This window comes from Podarcis bocagei (genome assembly GCF_964188305.1).
Source record: "Podarcis bocagei genome assembly, chromosome: 3".
In the NCBI taxonomy this organism is placed as follows: Eukaryota; Metazoa; Chordata; class Lepidosauria; order Squamata; family Lacertidae; genus Podarcis; species Podarcis bocagei.
The window spans coordinates 36,699,781-36,723,124 of NC_138127.1; the positions used below are offsets into that span (position 1 = coordinate 36,699,781).

At 40.4% G+C, this 23,344-nt stretch overlaps 1 protein-coding gene across 3 annotated transcripts in view; it reads left to right on the forward strand.

Moving 5' to 3' along the window:
• AFG1L (AFG1 like ATPase) overlaps positions 1–16,953 on the forward strand; it is a 58,294-nt gene extending 41,341 nt beyond the window's left edge. For 2 of the 3 annotated variants that reach the window (XM_081186636.1, XM_081186637.1), the window contains 3 exons: positions 9,187–9,327; positions 12,177–12,290; positions 14,554–16,953. In XM_081186636.1, coding sequence (XP_081042762.1) covers positions 9,187–9,327; positions 12,177–12,290; positions 14,554–14,700 — 402 coding nt within the window. In that variant the 3' untranslated portion in view covers positions 14,701–16,953. Of the gene's footprint in view, positions 1–7,060; positions 7,219–9,186; positions 9,328–12,176; positions 12,291–14,553 lie in introns of those variants that run through there. The other variant, XM_081186638.1, reaches the window with a different exon arrangement.
• Positions 16,954–23,344: the final 6,391 nt, after the last annotated feature.

Sequence of the window (23,344 nt, forward strand, 5' to 3'; positions counted from 1 at the left end):
TAGTCTTGTTGGGCCTTTTTCTGAGTACTCAGAATTGCAGCTCATGAGGAGAGCAGCTGTATAGTCAGGAAACTGCCCCTCTGCAGACATGCCTCCAATATATAGGTCATATTGGAGGTGGTGTGTGACTCAGGAATCCATGTAGGGCTGATTTGTACAGCCCAGACCTCCTACCTCAAACAGTTAATGGCTGTTATGGGACAAATAGGGCTTCTACAATAAGGACAGGCACCACTTAAACTGGAGGGGAAACAGATTGCTGGCACATCAAAAAAGTGGCAGAGTAGTTTTGAAACCAATCATTGAGGAAAAGTAGATAGGAACTAAAGAGCACCTGGTTAGGGTGAAAATGGGAGTGTTGCATATGGGAGTGGAGCAGAATTAGGCAATGAAAGTGTAAGGGTACATGATAACCATTTAGTGTGGTAGGGGGAAATTTGGAGAGCGACATCAGATATAGATGGTCATACTCTTCCACAAGAAGTCTGTGAGCCAAAATGGGCAAGCTAGAGTGTCCTTCAAAACCAAAGGAGAGCATAGATGTAGTAGCCAATGTGGAATGGAAAGAACCAGTGAGATACAGTTATCTTTTCGGTATTAATATTCTATGAAGCAAAGGCTTGACAGCCATATGTCAGGAGTGCTCTGATGGTGTTTCTTGGCAGGGGGTTGGACTCGATGGCCCTTGTGGTCTCTTCCAACTCTATGATTCTATGATTCTATGAAAGGGAAGGGCATATGAGAATGGTATAACTGTATGTGAAAGAGAACATAAAATCAAAGAAACTTGACATCTCCAAAGGAACAGGCTTTTTCACAGGAAGTGGGATGATAATGCATATCCCAAAGTAATAGAATTGGGGATATATTATTACCCCCTCAGCAGAATGCCCAGGGGGGATCTTGAGATGGACAATGCAATCAATTAGGCATCTAAAAGGATAAAGTGTTGTTGTAATGAGTGTCTTAAATTACTCTCACATTGACTGTGGGTAGATTCATGTTCTGGTCACAAAACAAACGTAAAAAAAAAAAAATAATTTGGTTGTTGTTTTGTCGTTTAGTCGTGTCCGACTCTTCATGACCCCATGGACCAGAGCACATATAAAAGAAATCTAGAAAACCCTAACTCACTCTGCCCTAAGACAGCTGGTGATAGAATTGATGAGAGGGGAGTTTCAAGTGATGCCCAGGACCAGATGGAAGGCAGGAAATGTGCAGTTGAACTGATGGGGAACAGTGATCATAGTGCTATCAAATTTAACATATGGACAATTGCCAGAGAATTCCAACATGATTGCACTTGACTTCAGAAGCAGGGGGGAAATGAGGTAGAGCTGCATTGGTGAAACCAGCCACCTTCTGAGTCTCTCCCCCCTCACAGTCCTTCCTCTGGTAACAGCTCCCTTATAAAGGCTCCTAGGGCTGGAGGGTGGGGCAAGGCAGGTGGGAAAAACCATTAGCTGCTCGATATTGTATCATTGGGGAAAGTGCAGAAAAGGGCTACCAGAATTATCACTGAGTTGGAACAACTCTACCATGATGAAAAGTTATAATCTTTTGGGATTTCAGCTGAGAAAAAAAGCCAGGTGAGAAGGAGGGACTCCTGTTTAATTCTTTGGCCATTGGCCTGTAGGACCCCTCAGGACTAATAATAATAATGCCATTAACTCACGCTAACTTAGAGTGTAACTTTGGGTCAGCACAAAAAACAAATGCTCTTCTAGTAAATGTGTTGGTGCAAGGTCATTTTCCTTGGTCAGACAAGTAGGCAATGAACCATGATTGTTGCCTTTTGTGGTAAAATAATAAAATGGAAATTTAAGAGTTTAGTCCTATGCATTTGCATTCAGAGATGATTACAACCAAATTCAGTGGGGCTGGCTTCTTAGTTAGTGCAATTAGGATTACATGCTAAATTCTAAACATTACAAAATTATTTTTAACAACAATTCAAGCCCCAGAAATGTTCAGATGGCAGTATTTAAAACTGAAGAAGATGAACTCTACATACAGATTGTGAAAATGAGTTGGTAGTTATTTATAGTCTGAACACACACTCATAAAAGTCTAATTAACTTTGAAATGGAAATATGGTGTTTCTTTCATTCCTAGGTCATTCAAGGCCAGCCCTACCTTCATGCATGACCACCCACTTGATTTAGACATAGTGGTTGAATCATGCCCCAACACACACACACCCCACATGGATTAGTCCATATGCATTAGACTGCAGCATAGAATAAATCTTGTAGGTTTCATATTTGCAGTTACATATACTTGTGGCACTCAGAGCTTTAAACAGTGACAAATCTCAGCGGACTGATTTGCACATAATGATTTAGCACCATGTGCATGATCTGGAAGGAGCCTGAACATTGCCTTGGGTTTGGGTGCTCCCCTCTCCTCTCCACATAAGGAAGGAAAGGACCTCGGCAGTGTCTCCTTTCAGTTTCAGATAATACTGGTGTAGCTTTATGTACAGACCTGATTTTGTGCTTTAAAAGACAGTTAAACAAGCCAGCTTCATAATCCATGGTTTGAAGTTGGCTTGTTAGAAACTTAGCACAGAGTTTCTTCTAAATGACAAAATCTGGTTCCTTTATCACTGTCAGGATTTGTGGAATGTAAATCATACAACAGGGTCAGGAGTGTGCAAATCTGAGCTTTGATTTTATTTCAGCTCATGCACATTGCACTAAACCATTGCTTAGTACAGAGGTTGTCAATCTAGAGAACACCTCCTTCTGTGCGTGGTGCACATGGGGTCTATGTGTGAGAGTGGGAGGGTGAATATGTTTGGTCTGTGAGGTTGTATGTGTGATTGATTGATTGATTGATTGATTGATTGATTGAGTGTGTGAGAGAGATGTATGTTTGTCTGAGGTCTGTATGTGTGCAGTGAGTGTATTGCATGTGCATGAGAAAGTGAATATTATTTAGCCACCTTGTATGGTTTCCCTGGTACTGAAGAATGCCCCCTATTAGACAGCAACAGCATCAGTGTGTGAAAGAAAGAGAAATCAATATTGTGTGATCTCCACAGGATCAGTCAGACATGTCTGACTTCCCCTGACCAACTGAGGTTGTCTGGAGCAGGGGGTGGAGCGGCGAAGTGACAATGACTGTACTTTCTTTAATTCTGTGTTATGCCGTACCCCATGGCAATCTTTTTCTCCCCATGCCATGCCCCAAAGGCAGCTGTTTCGTGGCTGGTGCCCACAGTGCTATTTCAATATTCAAAAGTGTGCCACACTCCCAAACAGGTTGGCGACCTCTGTCTCAATGCTACATACAAACTACAGAGTGCTGTGAGTACTGTACTTTGTAAGTCTAATTTATATATGTGTCAACATATTGTCCTGCTATGGGAGGAAGGGTAGCATCTTGGCCAGGGAGGGCGGGGTATAAATAAATATTATTATTATTATTATTATAAATTGAATGAATAACAACAACAGCATACCCAGAATGTATCAAGCTCAAATAATAAGCAAGTATCATGTGCAGATTTTTATGTATATTATTTCACAGCCTCTGTGTTGGTCTTAAGTTCTAGACATTGCATAGCAAATGGAAGAAGGTCCACTGCATCACGTAGAACAATTGTTTTCATTACACAGTTGCTTTTTATAGATGGCCCTGACTGTATAGCACACAGAAAGTTGTTTCACTTGTCTCTTCCCACCATCCACCTGTTTCATCCATTTAACCTTGTTTCAGAATCTAGCATCTGTGTATAATGTAAATTAATACTGACCAGAAAGGTAGGTGCAGCATAAATCTTATCTTTAATATCTCCATGTTATCTATATTTCTTAATGCTTCTTTGAAAGAAAAACTTTCAGCCATGATTATGCATAGCAAATACTGCCCTCTGATGGCAATACTAACTTTTTAATGTGATTAAGGCTGTGTGCTGATGGTTCTTTCTCTGCAGCAGCGGTGAACTTCCTGATCCACTATTAGTAACTTGATAGTGGTATAGACATAATGGAGACGCTCTCTAGGGGCAAAAGCCTGGTCACTCACTCTTCAAAATTCTTAGCGGCATCTTTTGGCAGTCAATGTCAGTCCTAAGGATAACTTGCACTTTTTTAGTTTAAGAGCTACATGGGACATACCAAAATATTTAATTTTTTTTTAAAATCAGTCCAAAAGTGTGGTAACCATGAAGGCAAGGGGATAGTTACTTTTATTGGACACTACTCAATAGCTGCCAACACCACACACACTGAAACCTAGAGAGAGAGAGCACAAGAGTTGTCTCCCCCCCTTTAACTCTGCTTTTTAAAAAAGTTTGTTTCCTTTTTGAGGAGATCCTTGATTGAAGAACTAAGGTTGTTTTGTCTAGGGAAGACTGGCTCTAAGTAATGCAACTGCAGCCATTTGTAATTCTGCACGTGTCCACAATTGTGTGGAGAAGGTAGCAAGGATACCACCCCTTTCATGAATACAGCCACGGTCTCTAAGCAGTGATTTCTACAATTGCAGGAGTCCTTTCATCAGCTGCCACAATCATGGAAATGATTCTATCACAGCGGTTGTATCGTCTGTCAGGTTAGGTCACTTATGAACATTCTTCATGTAAGGGATGATGCTGGGATGGTTACATATCATCCCTTAGCATGTTAAGACTGAAAGTACTTGTTAATGAACAATTACAACCTACAGTACATAAAATGGAAGAGCCCACAAAAAGTACAAACAACACAGACCCAAAAGGTAATTTCTCTTAAATAACATAGAAAGAAGGAAATTGCAATAGGTAGATTCCAGAGCTTGACTTTCTTTTCTGCTTCCTATTTATGTGGTTTTTTGTATTTCTAGTAACAAAAATAAAAACCTCACCTCAGAGCAAAGGGCTGTTGCTTTGCTTTTTTTTTTCTTCAGAAGCAAAAAAAAGGTCAAAGCCATCCCCTTTGTTATGAAGTTGTGACATTCCCTCATCACAGAGGTGCATCTGGCACCTTCACTATACAGCTTTTGGTGAATGGGGAAGATATACTCTTTACCCTGGCTTTTGGTACCTGAGATGTGTGGGACATACCCTTAACTCCTGTGACTGCAATACGGTTTACCTGCTTTAAATACTGAATTTTAATACTGGGACCTGCTGCTGAAGGGGGGTAATAAATTTAATGATAATAATAATTAATAGAAAAATAAGGAAAATGGAGTGATTTGTTAGAGCATTACAATATATAGACAGTTATTAATATAACTTGAGATAATGGTAGCAGAGCACTTGTTAACTTGGTAGTGAAATGGAAAAAGAGTGAAGTGGACAGCTCAGTCAAGCAGACTAAAGTAGATTAACAGCTTGGTGGGCTTGAATTGGCATGAATGTGGTTTGAGTGAGTGTGACATCAATGAAATCCTACTTCCCAGTATTAAGAATTAGTAATAGAAATCCACAGTGGTTGGTCTTCATTATCCATCTTTTACATGGCAGCAACAAGGTAGAAAGCCAAGTCATTAATCACAGACGTTGATATTAAGATAACTGTAGACACACTACAGACTTAAAGGAGTTTCCCATGAAGTCCTAGAACTATCTGAAAATTGTTTAGAGTCCTGCAGAAAGGGTCAGGAGTGCAGCTGAGATTGAGCTAGCAATAGGAAAAACACCACTGTCCGCAGAGTGGGTTTTGGTGGTCCCATCTGGTTAAAACAGAATCAGAACATTTGTTTACTACAATAGGTATGTTCATAAATAAATAAGTAAAATTAGATGTGGCTGAAGGTGTCATTGTGAGAATGAGGAATTGTACCAGGTAATCTTATTTGAAGCTTGAAGTGGAATAACATGCCCAAATATGGCACTAGCTGAAGTGCCATTGAGTATTCAAATTAGGCAAATCAGTTCTTCCTAGGGCAAGTTATGCAGCTTCAGAATAATTATTTCTTTAAAGCTAGGTATTGTATCGAGGCTGCTGTTGACTGATACAGAAGCAGTAAGCTCTTCAGAAAGGTGACATTTCATAATAAATTATACGAACATAGACTTTTAGTATTTACATGCTAATCAGTCAATCGTACAAAGGAAGACCTTGGACTCCAGCTAGATTTCAGTAACTTGTCTTGCTCATTCCACAAAATTAAAGCATTTCCCAATAAATGTAACTGAAAGAGGAACAAACTTCAGGAGGTGCATGGGAAGCTGCCTTATATGAGGTCCGGCCATTGGTCCATTTAGCTCAGTACTATCTTCACTGATTGGCAGCAGCTCGCCAGGATTTCAGGCAGGGGTCTTTCCCAGCCCTTCCCTGGACATTTCAGTGTTGAAACTGGGACCTTCTGCATGCAAAAGAGATGCTCTACCACTAATCGGTGGATCTTCCCTAACCAGAGACTGGATTTATATAGGTCATTAGCTAGTTAATAAGCATATGTTCAATGGGTTCGTTGCACAATGGCTCAGAAGTTGTGCATGGCAGGGAGTCGGAGTCAGTGGCCAGACGCAAAAGCAGGAAGGGCTCCTGCAGCTTTAATAATTACGTAGAAGAGGGTATGTCGTACATTGTGTGCTAATCTATACCTGGTGCAATTCCCACTTCTACACAACTATTACAGGTGTAGCAGCCCTGTCCTCTCTTGCATCCGACCACTGTGCTTAGTAAGAGAACTCAAGATTTGCATGCAGGAGACCCCATGTTCAATTCTTGGCGCCCCTGATTAAAAAGGGCTCTGCCAGCATGACTGGGAAGGGGACCCAGCTGAGGTCTTGCAGACGGTACTGAGCTAATTGGACCCTCAATCTGACTTGCTATAAAGCAGCTCCACCTGTTCATAGGATCTCACTGGACTTCACCGAATTTCTGGCCGTGTTCCCCCTGCCAGGTTTAAAGAATACTGGCATTAAACAAGGCACCTGGGTTTGTGTGATAGTTAGTGGCTTGTATTTCTTTCTTTGGAACTCTTGGCTTATTCATTGGCTTGTAGAGGTTCTCTCCGTGTTAAGAGTCCCAGCATAAAGAAATCACATTGCTTGTGAGGCTACTCGGGATCCATTGCCAGGACCATGCTTTCAGTGCCCAATTCTGTATCTCCTCAGCAGATGTGCCCAACACCCTCACAATGCCTTCAAGGGAACAGCAGCTGTATGGTGGGCAGCTGGCAAAGCTGGAGTAATGCTTCTGAGAAGCTTTTATGGCAGGGCACATGTTTTTGTGTGTGGAGGGTCTAATTCAGTGGCGCATCTTGTTCCCTTCCCCCCCCCCCAAAAAAGGGAGGAAAACTCCTCTGTCACAGGGCTCCTGCTCCTCTGTAGAAAGGCAAGTTGCGTAATAACAGTGTACAATACATGGGAACAGAACTTTGTTTCAAAACAATGTTGGGTAAAGACTTGGCTTTTTCATTTCATTTATTTTACAACATTTTTATATCGCCTAATAACATTCTCAGGGTAGCAAACAATACAGTTTGCTAGTCCATGACCATAATGACCACCACCACCATCAAACTTATAATCACTTAAAATATTAATCATTAAGTGGTATATAAATGTCTTAAATAAATAATAATAAATTGTTCATTAGAAATAGTAGAGATAATACCACCAGCAGTCAGCCCTATAAAACAGCACTGCAAAGCACTGAAAGATTATTTTTACATATCACAGGAAAATAAAAAGTTTTCCAACTAGCGTTGAAAGGGCCATAATGTGAGTGCCCATCAAGACTCTCCTGGCAGGGCATTCTTTATGTTTCAGGGGTTTCCCTGCATTCCAAACATGGAAGAGTGTTTTTTGTTTTAATCTCCTGAAACCAGAAATAAAACCTAAGCACTTGGTTTGCTTTTTTAATCTTAGGTATCCAGGGCCATTTAATTCATTCTCAAATGTGTGGTGTACTAAATGATCCATGAACCATCTTTTATCTTTAATGTTGTGGCTGCTATTTTAATTCATAGGAATTTAATTAAACCAATCTGGTATTAGACTGGGTGATGTCAGGAACATATCTACTACTGTTGGAATTTTCAGACTAATTCATATAGCCTATTTCTGTAACGTGTGCATTCCTGCATGAATTCTCTGCAGCTGTAGTTAGAGCTTGAGTATGTGATTTATTTAGGGCTTGTTCACACATCTGGGTTTATTGCATTGTGCTTATATTCCTTTTGCTTGAGTCTGAGTTAGAATGCTTCAAGAAAGTGGAAGACTTGATGTCAAACTAGATGTGATGTTAAATGTGTGAATGCATTTGTGTCCATGGACTGCTGCCCCCCCCCCCCCCCGATCAAGTAAAACAATAGAATTACTTAACTGACCAATCATGTTGGTTCTGCCCCCTCCCAACAAAAATCCTAGCTACGTCCATGCTTGTGTCTTTTAAAAAACGTACTTTCAGTGCAGCAGCTGCAAGAGGGGATCAAGATCAGGACTATGGCATATGAGGAGGGAGAGTTTTACCCTCCTACCATGTCACAATCCTGCTAAAACTCCCTTCTCTCTGATGCTGTTATTTACTGCAGGAGGGAAGCTGCCAGTTGCACCAATGGTAGCCTTCCTCCCAGAGGCTCTGGGAGGGGGAAATTGTATCTGCTTGGACCACAGCATGGGAGGTAAATGCTAAATCTTCCTTGCTGTGCAACACATTTCCAATCCTAACCCCTTCACTGTGGGTATTAATGTCATAGTTGAAAATAGACTTATTAAATGATTAATACAGTCTGCAACCTATTTGGTTTTACCCTGAGGAAATGACTCCATTTTCTTTTAACTTTATCCTTAGCTTTAACATATGATGTGGGTGGGTGGTGGGGAGGCACCTGCTGTAGTTAATTAGTACAAAATTTACAAGGATATGTTCACAGAGTGCTGTTGTACTTAGATCCCGCTTTCCACAGGAATCTCTGGTCAGCCACTGCGAGAACAGGATACTGATCTAGATGGGCCATTGGCCTGATCCAGCACGTTCTTCTTATTTGCACTATAATTTTGGCAATACCCAAGCAAATTACTTTCTGATTTAATTTAGAGATCATAAAGCTAAGCTTAGCCACCAACTTTAGGAATCAATCTGTTACTATCACAGTCAACCTTCTCATCTAATGCAAAAAGAAAACAAAATAGGAGGGATCACACTGGTTTGCTTGAGATATGATGGTAGTATTTCAAAATATATATTGTGTTGGTCTGTTGGCTTTTCAATGGGTTACAGTTCCCATTTTCTGTTTCAGCCACTTGGAGCCAGTGATTACTTGGAAGTAGCTATGCATTTTGACCTAGTCTTTGTTCGTCACATACCTGAGTTTACAATGGCAAAAAGGACCCAAGCTCGCCGCTTCATTACTCTTGTTGATACTTTTTATGACAAGAAGGTAAGCGGTCAGTTGGTAAATTCTTACAAGATGAAAGCATCTTGAATTGCCCTGGAAATTATCAGTATAAGATTAATGGGTAATGCAAGTTAAATCTTCCTATTTTCTCTCATATTTGCCTGCTGCTTTGGGAAATTGGTTCCACATGAGATGACAGGGGTGAACGAGTTACGGGACAATTTAACCCAGATACAGTTTAGGTCATAGGTCCTCAACAGGTGGGAATTAAATTTGGTGTGATTTTAATTTGGTGTGTTTTTAATTTCCTGGAATCAAATGGCAATGCCAATCAATTTCATTAGGTAAGCCTGAGTTCCAGCGCTATAAAAGAAGAATGAAACATTCTCTCTTGTTTTCTCCAAACCAGGACACATAGATAAAACATTGCTGCTCACCAAATCCTATCCCTGAAAATCTGCAACTCCAAGGTGGAGTTTAAGATAGCTTTAGATATTAGAAAATTGGTATATTCTGCCCCATGCCCCCACCAACTCTCCTGAGTCAAATAATATCTTTCCAAGAGAAATGATCATGATTCTTTTTTCACGATTGGTAAAAAGTCACATCATGTTTTGCAAGCCAAACAATAGTTAAGTTGAAATTATCCACAAAGTTTTGTTTGCTGCTATAATTCCAGGGTACAGATGTGCTTTGTTTTCATCTTATTTCACCTAGAGTCCCAGACATGATTCGTTATAAGTGAACAGACAAGTAAAGTGTTAATGGGTTTGCCCCAAAGTGATAATAATTTTAGAAGAAACAGCCACTCTTGGTTTTAGTCTGAGTTGTGGGACCTCTAATGAAATAGTAATGATAAATGCAGCACTTAGCTTGGATTTACAAAGGTTTCAATCATGGGAGCAAAATCAGCAGTATTAAAACAACTAAAAAAGGCTCTTTATATTTAAGCTGATGTTTTAAAAAGTAATGGAAGACATTAAGCTTCACCCTATGTGTGATTATAGTCACGCACTTAAATATTTATGCAATCAGGAAATATCGATTGAGATTAAAAACCTTTTTCAAGAATGTCCTGGCAAAGAAATTCACACAAAAAACCCACCTTTAGTTCAGCAAGATAGTTGGGACTTATCCAGACAATCTTATCTTTGTTTAGTAAATGACTTAGATGCAGCTCACTTTTTCTGGTGGATCCAGATGTCTTTTCTCAAAACTCCTGCATTTTCCTCACAGTCAAGCAACAATATTTTCTCACTGGACATTATGGTGAGCCACACACACAAGTATGCTATCTCACCTTGCCCATTGCAATTGTAAGTATTATTCTAAAAGTGTCACAAGCCCTGTTAGATACTGGCTGTATTTAAAGCTGGGAGAGTGCTTGTTCTTTCTTCACTGGACAATTGCCCTATCATAGATACCAACAGTTTAAAATATACATCAGCACCTGCAGCTTGTGAAATGGCAGGCTGTGTACTAGAAGTTCTCAACTTTATTCACTTTATCCTCTTTTAAAAAAGGATGCTAAAACTTAAAGGCTGACAACTAGCAACTCACATTAAATGTATTTTAGACCATAACCCCTATTGGCCCCAGGGGGAGTCTGCTCTAGCACTTGTAGAACAAACACCATGAAGCAAAAGGCGCAGGTACCATTCCAGGAATTGTTTGGTGGCAAAGGAGCCTCCTCCCACCTTTCACTGTTTTTAGTCAGTGAGTAAAGGCACAGCTGTGATTGAGGAGTGCTATGGCAAAATTTAGAATTGCACACATCAAAGACGCCAAAATGACTTCAGAATTACTCCAGGCAGTGTAGAAGGAAATTCCTGGTTCACTTTGAAACTGTGTTTTGGTCTTCCTTGAAGTATGTGTGCGTGGTTCTATATTGTTCTCTTGACTCAGAAAATGGTCCTTTTGAAGCTGACAAAAATTCCCTGGTAGAGAAGTGACAATTGTCTAGAAAGAGGAAAAAAGAGAAATACAAAACTGTAATGTTGTGGTGGCTAACTATAGTATTTCCACCCAAAAGCAAAAGGTAGTAGCAAAATTTATTCTTTCTAACGCAGGTTTCATGCCATGCCAAAAGATATATTATTTTGTATTTAACATTTCAAAATTCCATGAGTTACACTTGGCTTTTCATATTTTCTGGTGATGCATCTATAAGCATTAACGTTGTTTCAAAAAATATAATGACAATAAATCACCAATTAAATTTGTCACAACTGAATTTAATTCATCTAACAAAGCATAACCAATTAGTGGCCTTATTTCAGTTCATTTCTGCCCTGCCTTCCATTGTGGCACAGTTTCTATATTGTTTTACTACAAAAGGAAAGTAGCTTATTGCATGATAATGTTCAATGAGCATAAGTGTTTTAAATTGTGTTTTTTGTGTGTGTGTGTGTGAGAGAGAGAGAGAGAGAGAGTGACTGTAAGCTAAATGCTGTACAAAACCAGTAGAAATAACTGCCCAAATGCTGGCTTACATTCTAACGAATAGTAGAAGAAAACAATGGCTTACATTTTGATTTTGAGGATATTTACTACATACAGGTTTTGATGGTAAGATGCTCTACCCAATGACTATGTAAAAGAACTAAAGTTAGTGGTGATTGTGTTAGAATGGCTCATTTTTTATAAATGGGTTTATGGTTAGTGTTTGTGAAGTGAAGAAGGAATGATGGTACAGTACAAGCCACTTGCATTCTGCATTCTTATGGAGAGCTACTTATGCTTGGCAAAATCAGAAATCATTTCAGTTGTTGTCTATATCAAAATTGCTACTTACACCATACAAAATGAAAACATGGTGGATTTTACAAAATTCAAATGGAGAAATAGGAGCCATATGTGATAGCACCTACAGCTTTTTCACTCTCTTCCAGGTGCGTATTGTTTGCTCTGCATCAGCACCACTCCAAAACATATTTATTCAAGAATCCCATGATGGTGGATTGGACGAAAGTAGGGTAATGATGGACGATTTGGGGTTGAGCCAGGTAAGCACTATGACCATTAGAGCCTTTGTTGCAGGAGAGCATAATTGGTTTTGGTCTGAGTGGTGGTGCTAGGGGGGCAGTGAGCAGCAAAAGCATTTAACCGGTCATTCTGTAGCTTTCTGGCAGGATCAACGTTGCACCTTTTCTCCTATTCCAACTTAAAGAAATGCTATTCATAAATGGTTTGAACCAATCCATTTTAGCGTAATTCTAGAGATACTTCTAATCTTTTACTCAGCATGTGTTAATATATTATTAGAAATATTGGGTCATGCTGCTGCTTTAATACATGTTCTTCAGATTTAGTGCAACTACATTTAGCTTTGTACATTGCACTTGTATCATCATCATCATCATCCCACCTTTTTCCTGGACTGGAACTCAAGGTGCCTTATTTTACTTGAGCCACCATGTTGGGAATCTGTTTATTGTCTAATAGGTGTGTTATAAGTGTCTCTTTCACTCCAGGTTTACAAAGGAGTGAGCTGATAAATGCTGCTTCCCAAAACTGATTTGCACAGGATTTGTAATTAACTAACTTTTACTCAGAGTAGACCCATTGGAATTAATGAGCCTAAGTTATTGTTGTTTAGTCGTGTCCGACTCTTTGTGACCCCATGAACCAGAGCACGTTAGTCATGGTCATTAAGCAATTACTCTGAGTAATTGTTGGTTGAATACAACCCAGAATACAAGAATCTGTTGCTTGCATTTCTGCATTATAGATTATATTTCTGTTCTTACATTATATAGTTTATGAATACTAATACCTGACAGAAAGTTAAATCAGAAGTTAGAAGCCTCAAGTAATTTTATCTATGTCAAATAGTTTCCCGTGTTTATCCAGTAAAAATAGGTTTCCTAATAAGTACTCTTTTCTAATGTCTCCCTTTTATATCTTATAAAGAAATATGGTGGTTCTGAAAAGTAATTTAAGGGTTGCAGCTTAGTCCTCTTGTTGCTGATCTTTCAGTGTATGCTGTTAATGCACAGTAGACTCACACAGTTTTCTATCTTAGTGCCATTCACCTTGGTGGGGGAAAGCACAATGTTTTCAGAATATGAGCCAACACACATTTTAAAAGCCTTGTCCTAGCATGTTATATACTTGAGAAAACTTGCTTTCATTTTAGTCCTGCTGTGAGAGGAAATTCAAAGAAAGTGAGAGGAATGTTTTGTGAACCCAGTCTGTTAACTCCTAACTGATAAGGATTAAAAAAAACACACATTACTGAATATATGTTAAACACAAGTGTCTCTGAAAGATCTCTATCATACAAAAATGTTGTACAAAACTGTGATGTGATGCACAAATGGGGGTAGGTGGGAATGGAAAGAGATTCATCCTCACGGTACATTGGCCCCTGCAGGGCCAGCTGTGTTATGGTGATATTTAAACCTAATATTTTGTTGTGGCTTTACCACTGGCAAAGGAAGATATAGGTTAATTGTTATCATAGAACAAGTGTGTGCTTTTCAATTAGCCTCTATATTTGGGGTGGAGAACCAGATGTTATTGAACTGGAACTTACAACATGTCCGACCACTGGCCATGCTGGCTGGGACTGAAGGGAGATGGAGTCCACCAACATCTGGAGGGCCATTGGTTCCCTATCCCTATGAGGGCATCAAACCTGCCACTGCAGACAGTAAAAAAAAAAGTTACATGGGCAATACCATTTTATTGCACAAAGACTGACACATGGAGTCATCCAAATAGGCTTTATCTGTGTAGACGAAAGGATGTGTGCCATTCAATGTAAGCAGTGTGTGTGTGTTTTACTATTATCAACCACAGAAAACAGTCCCAGTCCCTACTCTTTGAATAAATATTTTTAAAGCCTCTCAAACTTCTGTCTAACTGGAAAATGTTTATGTGCATGTAATAAAGTGTGTGTTTTAGAGTTAGCTAGCTGAATTGTGCCTGTGTTTTACAAACATGTAACCCAGAGACCTGCAATACCACCCAAAAATATTGCACAGAAGCACAGCCAAAAGCAGCAACTGCAAGGTGCTGCTCCCTGTATTCTTTTTTCAATATTTAAGAATAGTTTTGTTCCACAAAAGCATGATGGCAGAAGAAAGGGAGCTTGATAGTTATGAATTTGCATACAAACCTGGGGGGGGGGGTGAGGTGAGCGGATGGACTGTGACTATGTGGACTCAGGCCACACTGCAAGTTTGAGAAGTCTTTCATTTTCTGGTTTCTTTTTAATGTTTCCTGCATTTTAAAGAATTGTTCTTTGCTTCCATCTCTCTCTAGGATTCAGCTCAAGGACTTTCAATGTTCACGGGAGAGGAGGAGATTTTTGCCCTTCAGCGTACCATCTCACGACTGACTGAAATGCAGACTGAGCAGTACTGGAAGGAGGGGGACAGGAGCAACCAACCACAGTTGCGAAAAGACTAGCAAAACACAAATAGTAGTTGTAAAGAAGAAGAGTGCTAACTCAATGCAAAATTATTTTTAACAGGCACACTGCCCAATTTTGCACTTTACTTCCTAAACATTTGCCTTTTTATTTGTTAACAAGGACAGGTTGCATGCTGGAATGCTGGTGGGAACAGTTTTATGCCTGTGTGTGGAAGTCCAGCCTAACATGAAATTTTTCCTGACCAAGAATCCAAATCTACAAATTATGTGGAAACGAGTGGCACATACAGTTTATGGCCTGCATTTGTATATCATACTTGAAAAACTACACCTTGAACAAATGGTAGGCTCAAACCAGGCAAATTAAGTACATATTATTGTACCCGCCTACCTCTAGTATTTCGGTTACAGATAACTGCACCTTCAGTACCCTTGAAATTTTTTTTTTTTTTAATGATTCTGGGCAGCAACTGAAAAAAATCAGTTTCTCATTTTACTAAGTACAAAATCACATAATTGCATCTTGGTAGCTCTGCCATTCTAAATACATTTCTTATTTCTGCTTGCCTACTACCACGGTAGACCTATTTATTGTTATTCCATTGCCTATATGTGTGACCCCCTGTCTCAAATTCTTCTGATAGGGAGGGTGCAAAGAGAAAATAAAAGTGGAATTATAGAACCAAGAGTAAAAAATGCCATTAACTGGATAAGTATCAAAGCAAAAGTGAACTCACTGTATAGGCAGACCAGATAGGACAATCTTACAAGATTTGAGGTGAACTTTGTACTGGTAGTGAAAATGGACTTTATAATGGAATTTGACTAAGTTGTCCTCCTTCCCTCCTGATGCTGAGGATTTTTTCAAGCAGCTATGTACAAGACAGTAAGTGCAAATCTACACACACTCACCCACCACCACAATGCAGTGATCCTTCTACACCAGATAGCCACCATTGCCATATGTAACATTGGTGGATCATGCTCTTTCACTGAACAGCATAAGACAAAGCAATGCAAACACAGAAACATCTCTTAGCAGTTCAACCACCCATCAGTCATGATATTGCTTTACTAATAAGACCGCCCACATTGTTCATTTAGGGAAGGTACCAGTCAATGAGTGGTGTTGGTAGCATAACTCTTGGATACCCAATGTACACCACAAACAATGCACAGTCTGGCATCCTCAAAGGCACACTTCCCAGTGCAGACCACCATGGTACAGTAAGCAGGAGCACCAAAACTTATGCATAGAAAGAGAAACCAACATTCCTTCCATAATAGTTGCCCATGGGCTACTTGAGAAATCAAATCCACTAGGAAAAAATACTTCTAGACAGGCAATACAAACAGTATAACCACTTTTGTTTGAAGGACACAAGTTGTCTTCAAGGTAGAAAGCTGTATGACAAGGAAAAGGAGAAAAGGGATTATATTGTGGGTGCTCTGCTAGCAAGAATGACATCTGCCACAAAAAGCGGGGGGGGGGGGACTGAACTAGAAACCATCCTTCCCACTTCATAGACCTGTTTTCCATCCTCACAGCCACAGGAACAGAAAGACGTATGATGAGGTCTTTGTCATCTTCCAGAGGCAAAGGTCACAATATAACTCCAACCATATTGACCAAGATTGACAAGGTTTTATATGGACACACATATAAAACACATAAACACACATTGTGTTGGTCCTGATCCTAAAGGCAGCTGAGCTAAGTTACAGTACTTTTACTAAACTTCATAAGTGGAAGATAGTTCTGATAGCTTTATGAACGCAAAGGACTGTGCATTTGATGGTGAGAAATAAGTACATTTCCCCCCATCGTTGCCCCTCCATGCTGGATACAGCTATATCTGCTGTAGCAACTGTCTGCCATGCACGCTTAAGAAAAGGTTACCAATTCCACATTGTAGTAGCTTGATTCCCACGGATCACTGCTGGATTTGTTGTAGGCTGCCTCTTAGGCAATGGGGAATAACCTTGTTTCTTCACCTCTTGGAAGGTTTCCTGTAGAGAGCCAAGTGAGACACAGGGACAGTAATGAGTAATGGTTAGCAACTTCATCAATGTCTGTAGGCAACCAAACCAAACTGGAATATTTATTTTACTTCTTGAAAATTGTATACTACAAATACCTGCAAAAGCCCTTCCAAGATGCCAAAGGACAACATGTAAGAAATAGTTGAATGTGGAAGATTATTGCCGTAATTGTAAAATCCATTTTATGTGTATAAGCCTTGCGGTACACAAAGTGTAAATAAAAATGTCAATTATATTTAAAGCCTACTACCAGCATCTAGTTGCAATATCATAATATTTCAAGGGAAAGGATGTGGCAATTTAATATACTCCTCCTCCTCCTCTTCTCCCCATTAACCTCTATTCCGTGAACCCTCTGGAGCAGATTTTGAGGATGTGCTGTAAGGTGGAGAAGAGTTCCACTGTGCAGGTGGAAGTCTGCTGAACTCATGGAATAGCGACATTGGATACAGCCCTAAGAAGTAAGCCCCACTGAATTTGCTTGTAGTCAACTGAATACAAATGCACAGGACTGAAATGTTAGCTATGATTTTGCCACAGAAGGCGACAACTATGCTGTCGTATTATGGATATGTGTGCATATGCAAACCACCCAAAAGAATCAACCCCAAGTAAAGAATGAGCCCATAAATATCATCCATATTAAAATTGTCCAGGGGTTATTATTAAACACCAGGTATTATTTCAATTTATCAATGTTTCCATTAGAAAAGACTGGTGGTAACTTCCATTCCAATATACTAAAAATAGATGACAGCCTCTTGCTCTCACAGTGGATACCTATGGGAAACCCACAACCAAGGCCTGAGCCCAACAGCACTCTCCCTGCTTGTAATTCCCAGCAAGTGGTATTCAGAGGCACACTTGAAATAGCACATCCTGGCTAGAAGCCATTTATAACCTTATCTTCCATGAACCTGTCTAATCCCCCTTTAAAGTCTATCCAAAATGGTATGTCCTTAGCCATTGGTCATGCTTGCTGATGGGAGTTGTAGTTCAGCCACATCCAGAGATCAAAGGTTCCCCACACCTGCCAGGGAGGCTACCTCCATGGGGAAAAGGGGAAAAAAGATCTGTCTACATTATAGCATTAGGTCCTATGGGTGATGTCCAAGCCTTTGCTTCCTATAATGTTTTTGAAAGTCCTAGCAATGAACATAACACTCCTGAGAGAAGGAAATGTGCATCTGTCAACCATCAGTGGATAGTTGATGGACTATGCTGAAATGGCAAAATTAACTGGGAAGCTCAGGAATCAAGAAGACAAGAACTTTAAAAAAGAATGGGAAAAGTTAATAACTTATATAAAAGATCATTGTAAGCAGGTTAAAACATTGGCAGGATTTTAAACACACTTGTAGTGTAACAGAATGTATGAATAATTTAGAAAGATAAAAAAATTGGGAAAGTATTTATATGCAGTGGAGAATAGGATCAATAGGACCCATGGAAGGGATGGGGGAAGTCAGGAGATTCAGAGTAATCTCGATATTTGGATTCTGAATTGGTTTTGTTGTATGTTTATATTTTTGAAAATCAAATGAAAAAAAATTTCAAAAGAAATTGTGCATCTGTAGGTGCAGCTCAATTTTCTACAATATTGTTGGTAGCCCAAAAAATGAAAAGATTTTGCTAGAAAAACAATTGGGGGAAAGAGAATAAATCAGTAACCATGCTCTCCTCTACCCCCAGAAAACAAAAACTGACACTGGGAAAATGTAATGATGCTCTTTGTCACTAATCTCCCAGTCATGAGAAACAAAAAGTTATGAAATGGGCAGGAGCTGCAAACAGGAAATATTTAATAAAGGTTCAAGAGAACTGAAAACAGTTATTTGCTTGTCTGCACTGGGTTTTATTGCCCTGCAAGTGTATTTTATTGCCCTGAAAAACATTTTTTTAAAAAGAAGGCGCAGCCTGTAAAAAAAGAGTGAACAATGGATGGCAGTTCCAGGAAAAAGGGGTGGTGTGGAAGCAATCATCTTCAGGTCAAAAGAACTTCAGAAATCTGAATTCTTTGATACCAGAATAGATTATGCCATCTTCATTCTGTTATATTCCAGCCACAACCTGTTTTGTCACTCAGGTACATGCCAATCATATTTATTTATGATAACAAAAAATAACTGCAGTTATAGTTGTGTGATACAGGGCACTGGAATAACACATTCCCCTCAGTTAATGATCCCATTAAGATAATAAAGTTGCATCTCAATATAATGTTCTGAAATTGATATTGTTACTTGTAGCTGAATGCTGTGAATTTGCTGTCTGTTCCTGAATGCAGTTTTAAGAAAACACCAGAAGCACAGACTCCATATGTCAGCATCTAGCACCACCAAGTGTTCAACTCAGTTTGTCTGCAGCAGAGCTCAAGAAAACACATGTGTCCTTTTTTCTGTGCACCATCGCAAGGCACAATCTGTGATGCTAGAAGCCTCCTATTGCTTTTAAATAGGCCCACCCAAGAGCATCTTGGAGGACAGTACTCTGTTTGAAGAGCTACCGTGTGACCAGGAATTTGCCCATCAGCAGCTCGCACCAAGACACCAAACTCTGCAAGCACATGGGTCACTACGTAAGTTCTCCTCACCATGTTGAGATGTATCAGAAATAGCTATTACAGTGGTACCTCAGGTTAAGAACTTAATTCATTCTGGAGGTCCATTCTTAACCTGAAACTATTCTTAACCTGAAGCACCACTTTAGCTAATGGGGCCTTCTGCTGCCGCTGCGCGATTTCTGTTCCCATCCTGAGGTAAAGTTCTTAACCCGAGGTACTATTTCTGGGTTAGCAGAGTCTGTAACCTGAAGCGTCTGTAACCCGAGGTACCACTGTATTTCTAAACTTGTGTCTGAATGTAGGCAAATTTGTATACCCCTCTGTCCTCTTTTTTTGTACTTGTAATGCTTTCTCACTTTTTATATTAACACATAGTAGCCACAGTTAGCCTCCCTTAGCCCTCAATATTATTTTTCTTCACCCACCTGAGGTGCACACATTTTAGGAGGATGGCGACGTTCCTTTCATCAGGCTTTTGAAGGTGACGAAGCATAATCTGTCTGACATTAGTTCGTAGGGGATCCTCTGCTATATTCTGATTTTTTTTCTTTTTTATTAATGTTTCCATCAGTTTTAGAACATATATTGATGTGTCTCAGTGGGCAAGAGTCAACTAAGTTGCTGCTGGTGCAGAATGAGTTCTGCACAGTGAGACTCTCCCCTCCACATGCCCCATGTCCCCCCTAAATCTGCTCTGGGGAGTTGAGGGGAAACATAGAACAGGTTTAGGGGGCGAACAGGAAGAGGAGAGGGTGGGCCTCACTCCCTGTGTGCTTACCCCACTTAGCATGATGTTGAATTCCACCTATTAAGTTCTGCATCACCCTGTGACCATACAGTGAAGGGTAACAAAGTAATACCTAAATAAATCAAATTATTGTCCCAGCTCTGTTTATTGTTCATCAGGGATCAGCCACTGCCAACTTTCCCGCTCTTGTGCTGTCTGAAAGAAAAAAAAGATTTTCAAAAATTCTTAAATGGGTTAGAACCAAAATGCTATGTTCTAGAACTGTAATTGTCATTGAAAATGTTGTTGTCATTAAAATCCTCAAACAACGAAGGAAGGGGGCTGCCAATGGCTGCAAGTCAGGATGGCCATATACTACCACCAAGATCAGAGGTGCCATGTCTCTGAATTCCAGGTACTGAGGAACAGCAGCAGGAGAGAGGAGACCTGCTTGTGGGTTTCCCAAAGGCATGAGATTGGTCACGGTGGGAAACAGAATGCTGGATTCGGCTCGTAGTCAGATCCAACATGACTCTTCATACACTCTTAAAAGATTGCTCTTTTCTTGTTTTTAGAAAGGTGGTCACCAGTTGATCATAAAACAACAATTTGTTTATTATTCCCTGGAACTCAAGGCAGCATATTCAGACTCTCTAAGTGTTGCTATTTTCCAGGGACAGCCCCAGATTTATGGAAGCTGTCCCGGTTACTGATGTGATCCCAGAATGTCCCACTTTTCCTTAGGATTTTCATTGGGAAAATGTTGGAGGGTATGGAGTTATGCAACCCCTGGGTCATCTGAAGGCAGCCCTATATAGGGAAGCTTTTTATGTTTAATGTTTTATAATGTTTTTATATATGTTGGAAGGCACCCAGAGTGGCTGGGGCAACCCAGTCAGATGGGTGGGGCATCATCATCATCATCATCATCATCATCATCATAGTGGTGGCATGGGACATCCCTATTTTCATCAGAGAAATGTTGGAGGATATGCATACTTTTGAGTTTCCAAGTGGCCCTCCGCTGGCACTGAGAGGACTTAGATCTGCCTGGCTTCAGCAAGATTGCTGCAATCAGCCTTCAAGCCACGCCCTGGGACCATTATGGACAAATATATTCTACGCATGTATGACTTAATTAATTAATCTATTTGTCTGGAGAACTGCAAGATTATGGTTGTGAAAATTCTACATTTGCTTGCTGGACGTTCAAGACCTAGAATTTGACTGCGAGTTTGAATGCAGCCACAAGATGGCAGAATATAATCACTGTTATTCAGGGAACAAGTGCTTCTGAGTTCACTCTATGAGAGGGTTGGTTGTATCTTCATTTCACCGTGATGTTTAAGGGACCGCATGTCTAACTGGCTCAGATAGTCTCAAAAATAATCATAGAGTATCTTTACGTTAAGAATCTACCAGTGTAAATGCAGGAGCCTCGTTGGGTAAGACATCACAGTTGATGGGGTAGCTTTTACGAGAATTCCCCTTAGGACTGAATACATTGGGGGTCCATAAGAACTCGTGCTAAATAAATGTGGAATAAACGGGATGTCTGGAGGAGCTCCTAGACCCCCTGGGGTCCATCCCCTCCCCATACACACACACTTTTGTCACTGTCAGATTTTAGGTGTTTCTAACATTTTACTCCTGCCACAGAGCTTTTGTGCACAATGCAGCTCCCATTGGGAACAGTTTCTCCCCTCTTTTTAAATCAGCATCAGCAGACACACCCAATTCCTGGGGAGGGTCCTAGCATGCCAAAACCTCTGTTGTATCTTTGGGTGGTTCTGTTCTACTGCTCTGCTTACTAGCATGGATGGAACTACAAAGTCTTTGGAAGTTCAAAATCCACAGCCCTGAACACCATGGCAGATTCTATAATATCCAGTTTACTTGAACTTGATTTTTCATGGCATGGTGAGCCCTTCTTAATAACAGTAACACTAGTTGATTGCATAAAGCTGATTTCAGAAAGCCAAGCCTTGGGCTTCACATACTCATTAAATTTCCCATTCAATTATTGTTTTGGTTGTTAGCTGTCTTGAAGCAAAGACGAAAGGTGGGGTATAAATCCCTAAAACGAATGAACAAATAAAAGTGACACATTTCCAATAAATCAATTGGTTGATGACCCTTTCGTTCAGGCTGCAGACACTTGCTGGGGAATTAGCCTCCTTGGAGAAGTAAGTGGGGCTTACTTCTGAGTAAATATGCATGGGATTGTGCAGATAGTTTAAAAATAGTGCAAAAGAGAACAAATGGGAATCCTTCAGGCAGCTGCAGCCAAGATACTAGCTGTACAGTGTAACTTTGTACGATGTTACACATCATGCTTAGATACCACTCTGCATTTTAGAATCTGGGAGATATTTTATTGCAGTTAATACCTATTGAAGAAGAGGAGGAGAAGGAGGAGGAATTAATTAGCCACAATGCTAAAATAAGACCACTCAATGCCAGTCATCTACTGAGTGTACAGGAGGCCCACTGGCATGAAACCACCAAACCTGATAAAATGAGGAGGTAAAACCATGGGACAGGGGGTGTCCATGAATTGTGCCCTGTCCAAGGCCCTCCACAACTGAGACTTGGCACCTACACAGTGGCTTTCTATGGTGGACAAGCAAGATTCAGAGCTTAGGTAGGAGCTTAGGAAACTGCCAAACTGAATCAGACCCCTAAGCTGGTCCACCTAGTTCTGTATTGCCTAAATTGGCTCTCCAGGGTTTCAGACAGGAGTCTCTACCAACCCTACCAGGAGATGCCAAGGATTGAACCTGGGATGTTATGCCTGCCAAGCAGATGCTCTGAGCCACAATTCCCTGCCTTACACTTGCCCTAGCTCAACATCAGAAGATCAAATCCTGAACAGGCTAGCCAATGTGGTGCTTCCAGCCGGCATGCCAATGGTCAGGGTTGCTGTAGCCCACAACATCTGGAGGGCACCATGTTGTCTGTCCCTGCTTTGCCTCTTTCTGGTGTCCCCTGGCCAACCCTTCTCACACACAGCTTTAGCGGGTGTCCTGTGTCCTCTTATCTGCTTCACAGCTTCCTCCCATCCCCTTTCTGGAGGGCTGCATCCATCTAGTGGGTCATTTAGAGGCTCTGCATCTAAGCAGCAAAGCAAGCGCTGGCTGAGATCAGAGTTTCCTTTATCAGCCAAAGAAATGTCAAGCAGCAGCAGGATCTTTGCCAAAGGTCTACGAGGGAACAAGGTTAGGGCAGGACTTGGAGTACTTTTCAAAGAAGACACAATAACCACACAGACACCAGCCATGTCACTGTTTTCCACTCTGTGTCCTCGGACAACTTAGTGGAGAAACTGGAAGAGAGGTTTTGGGGCT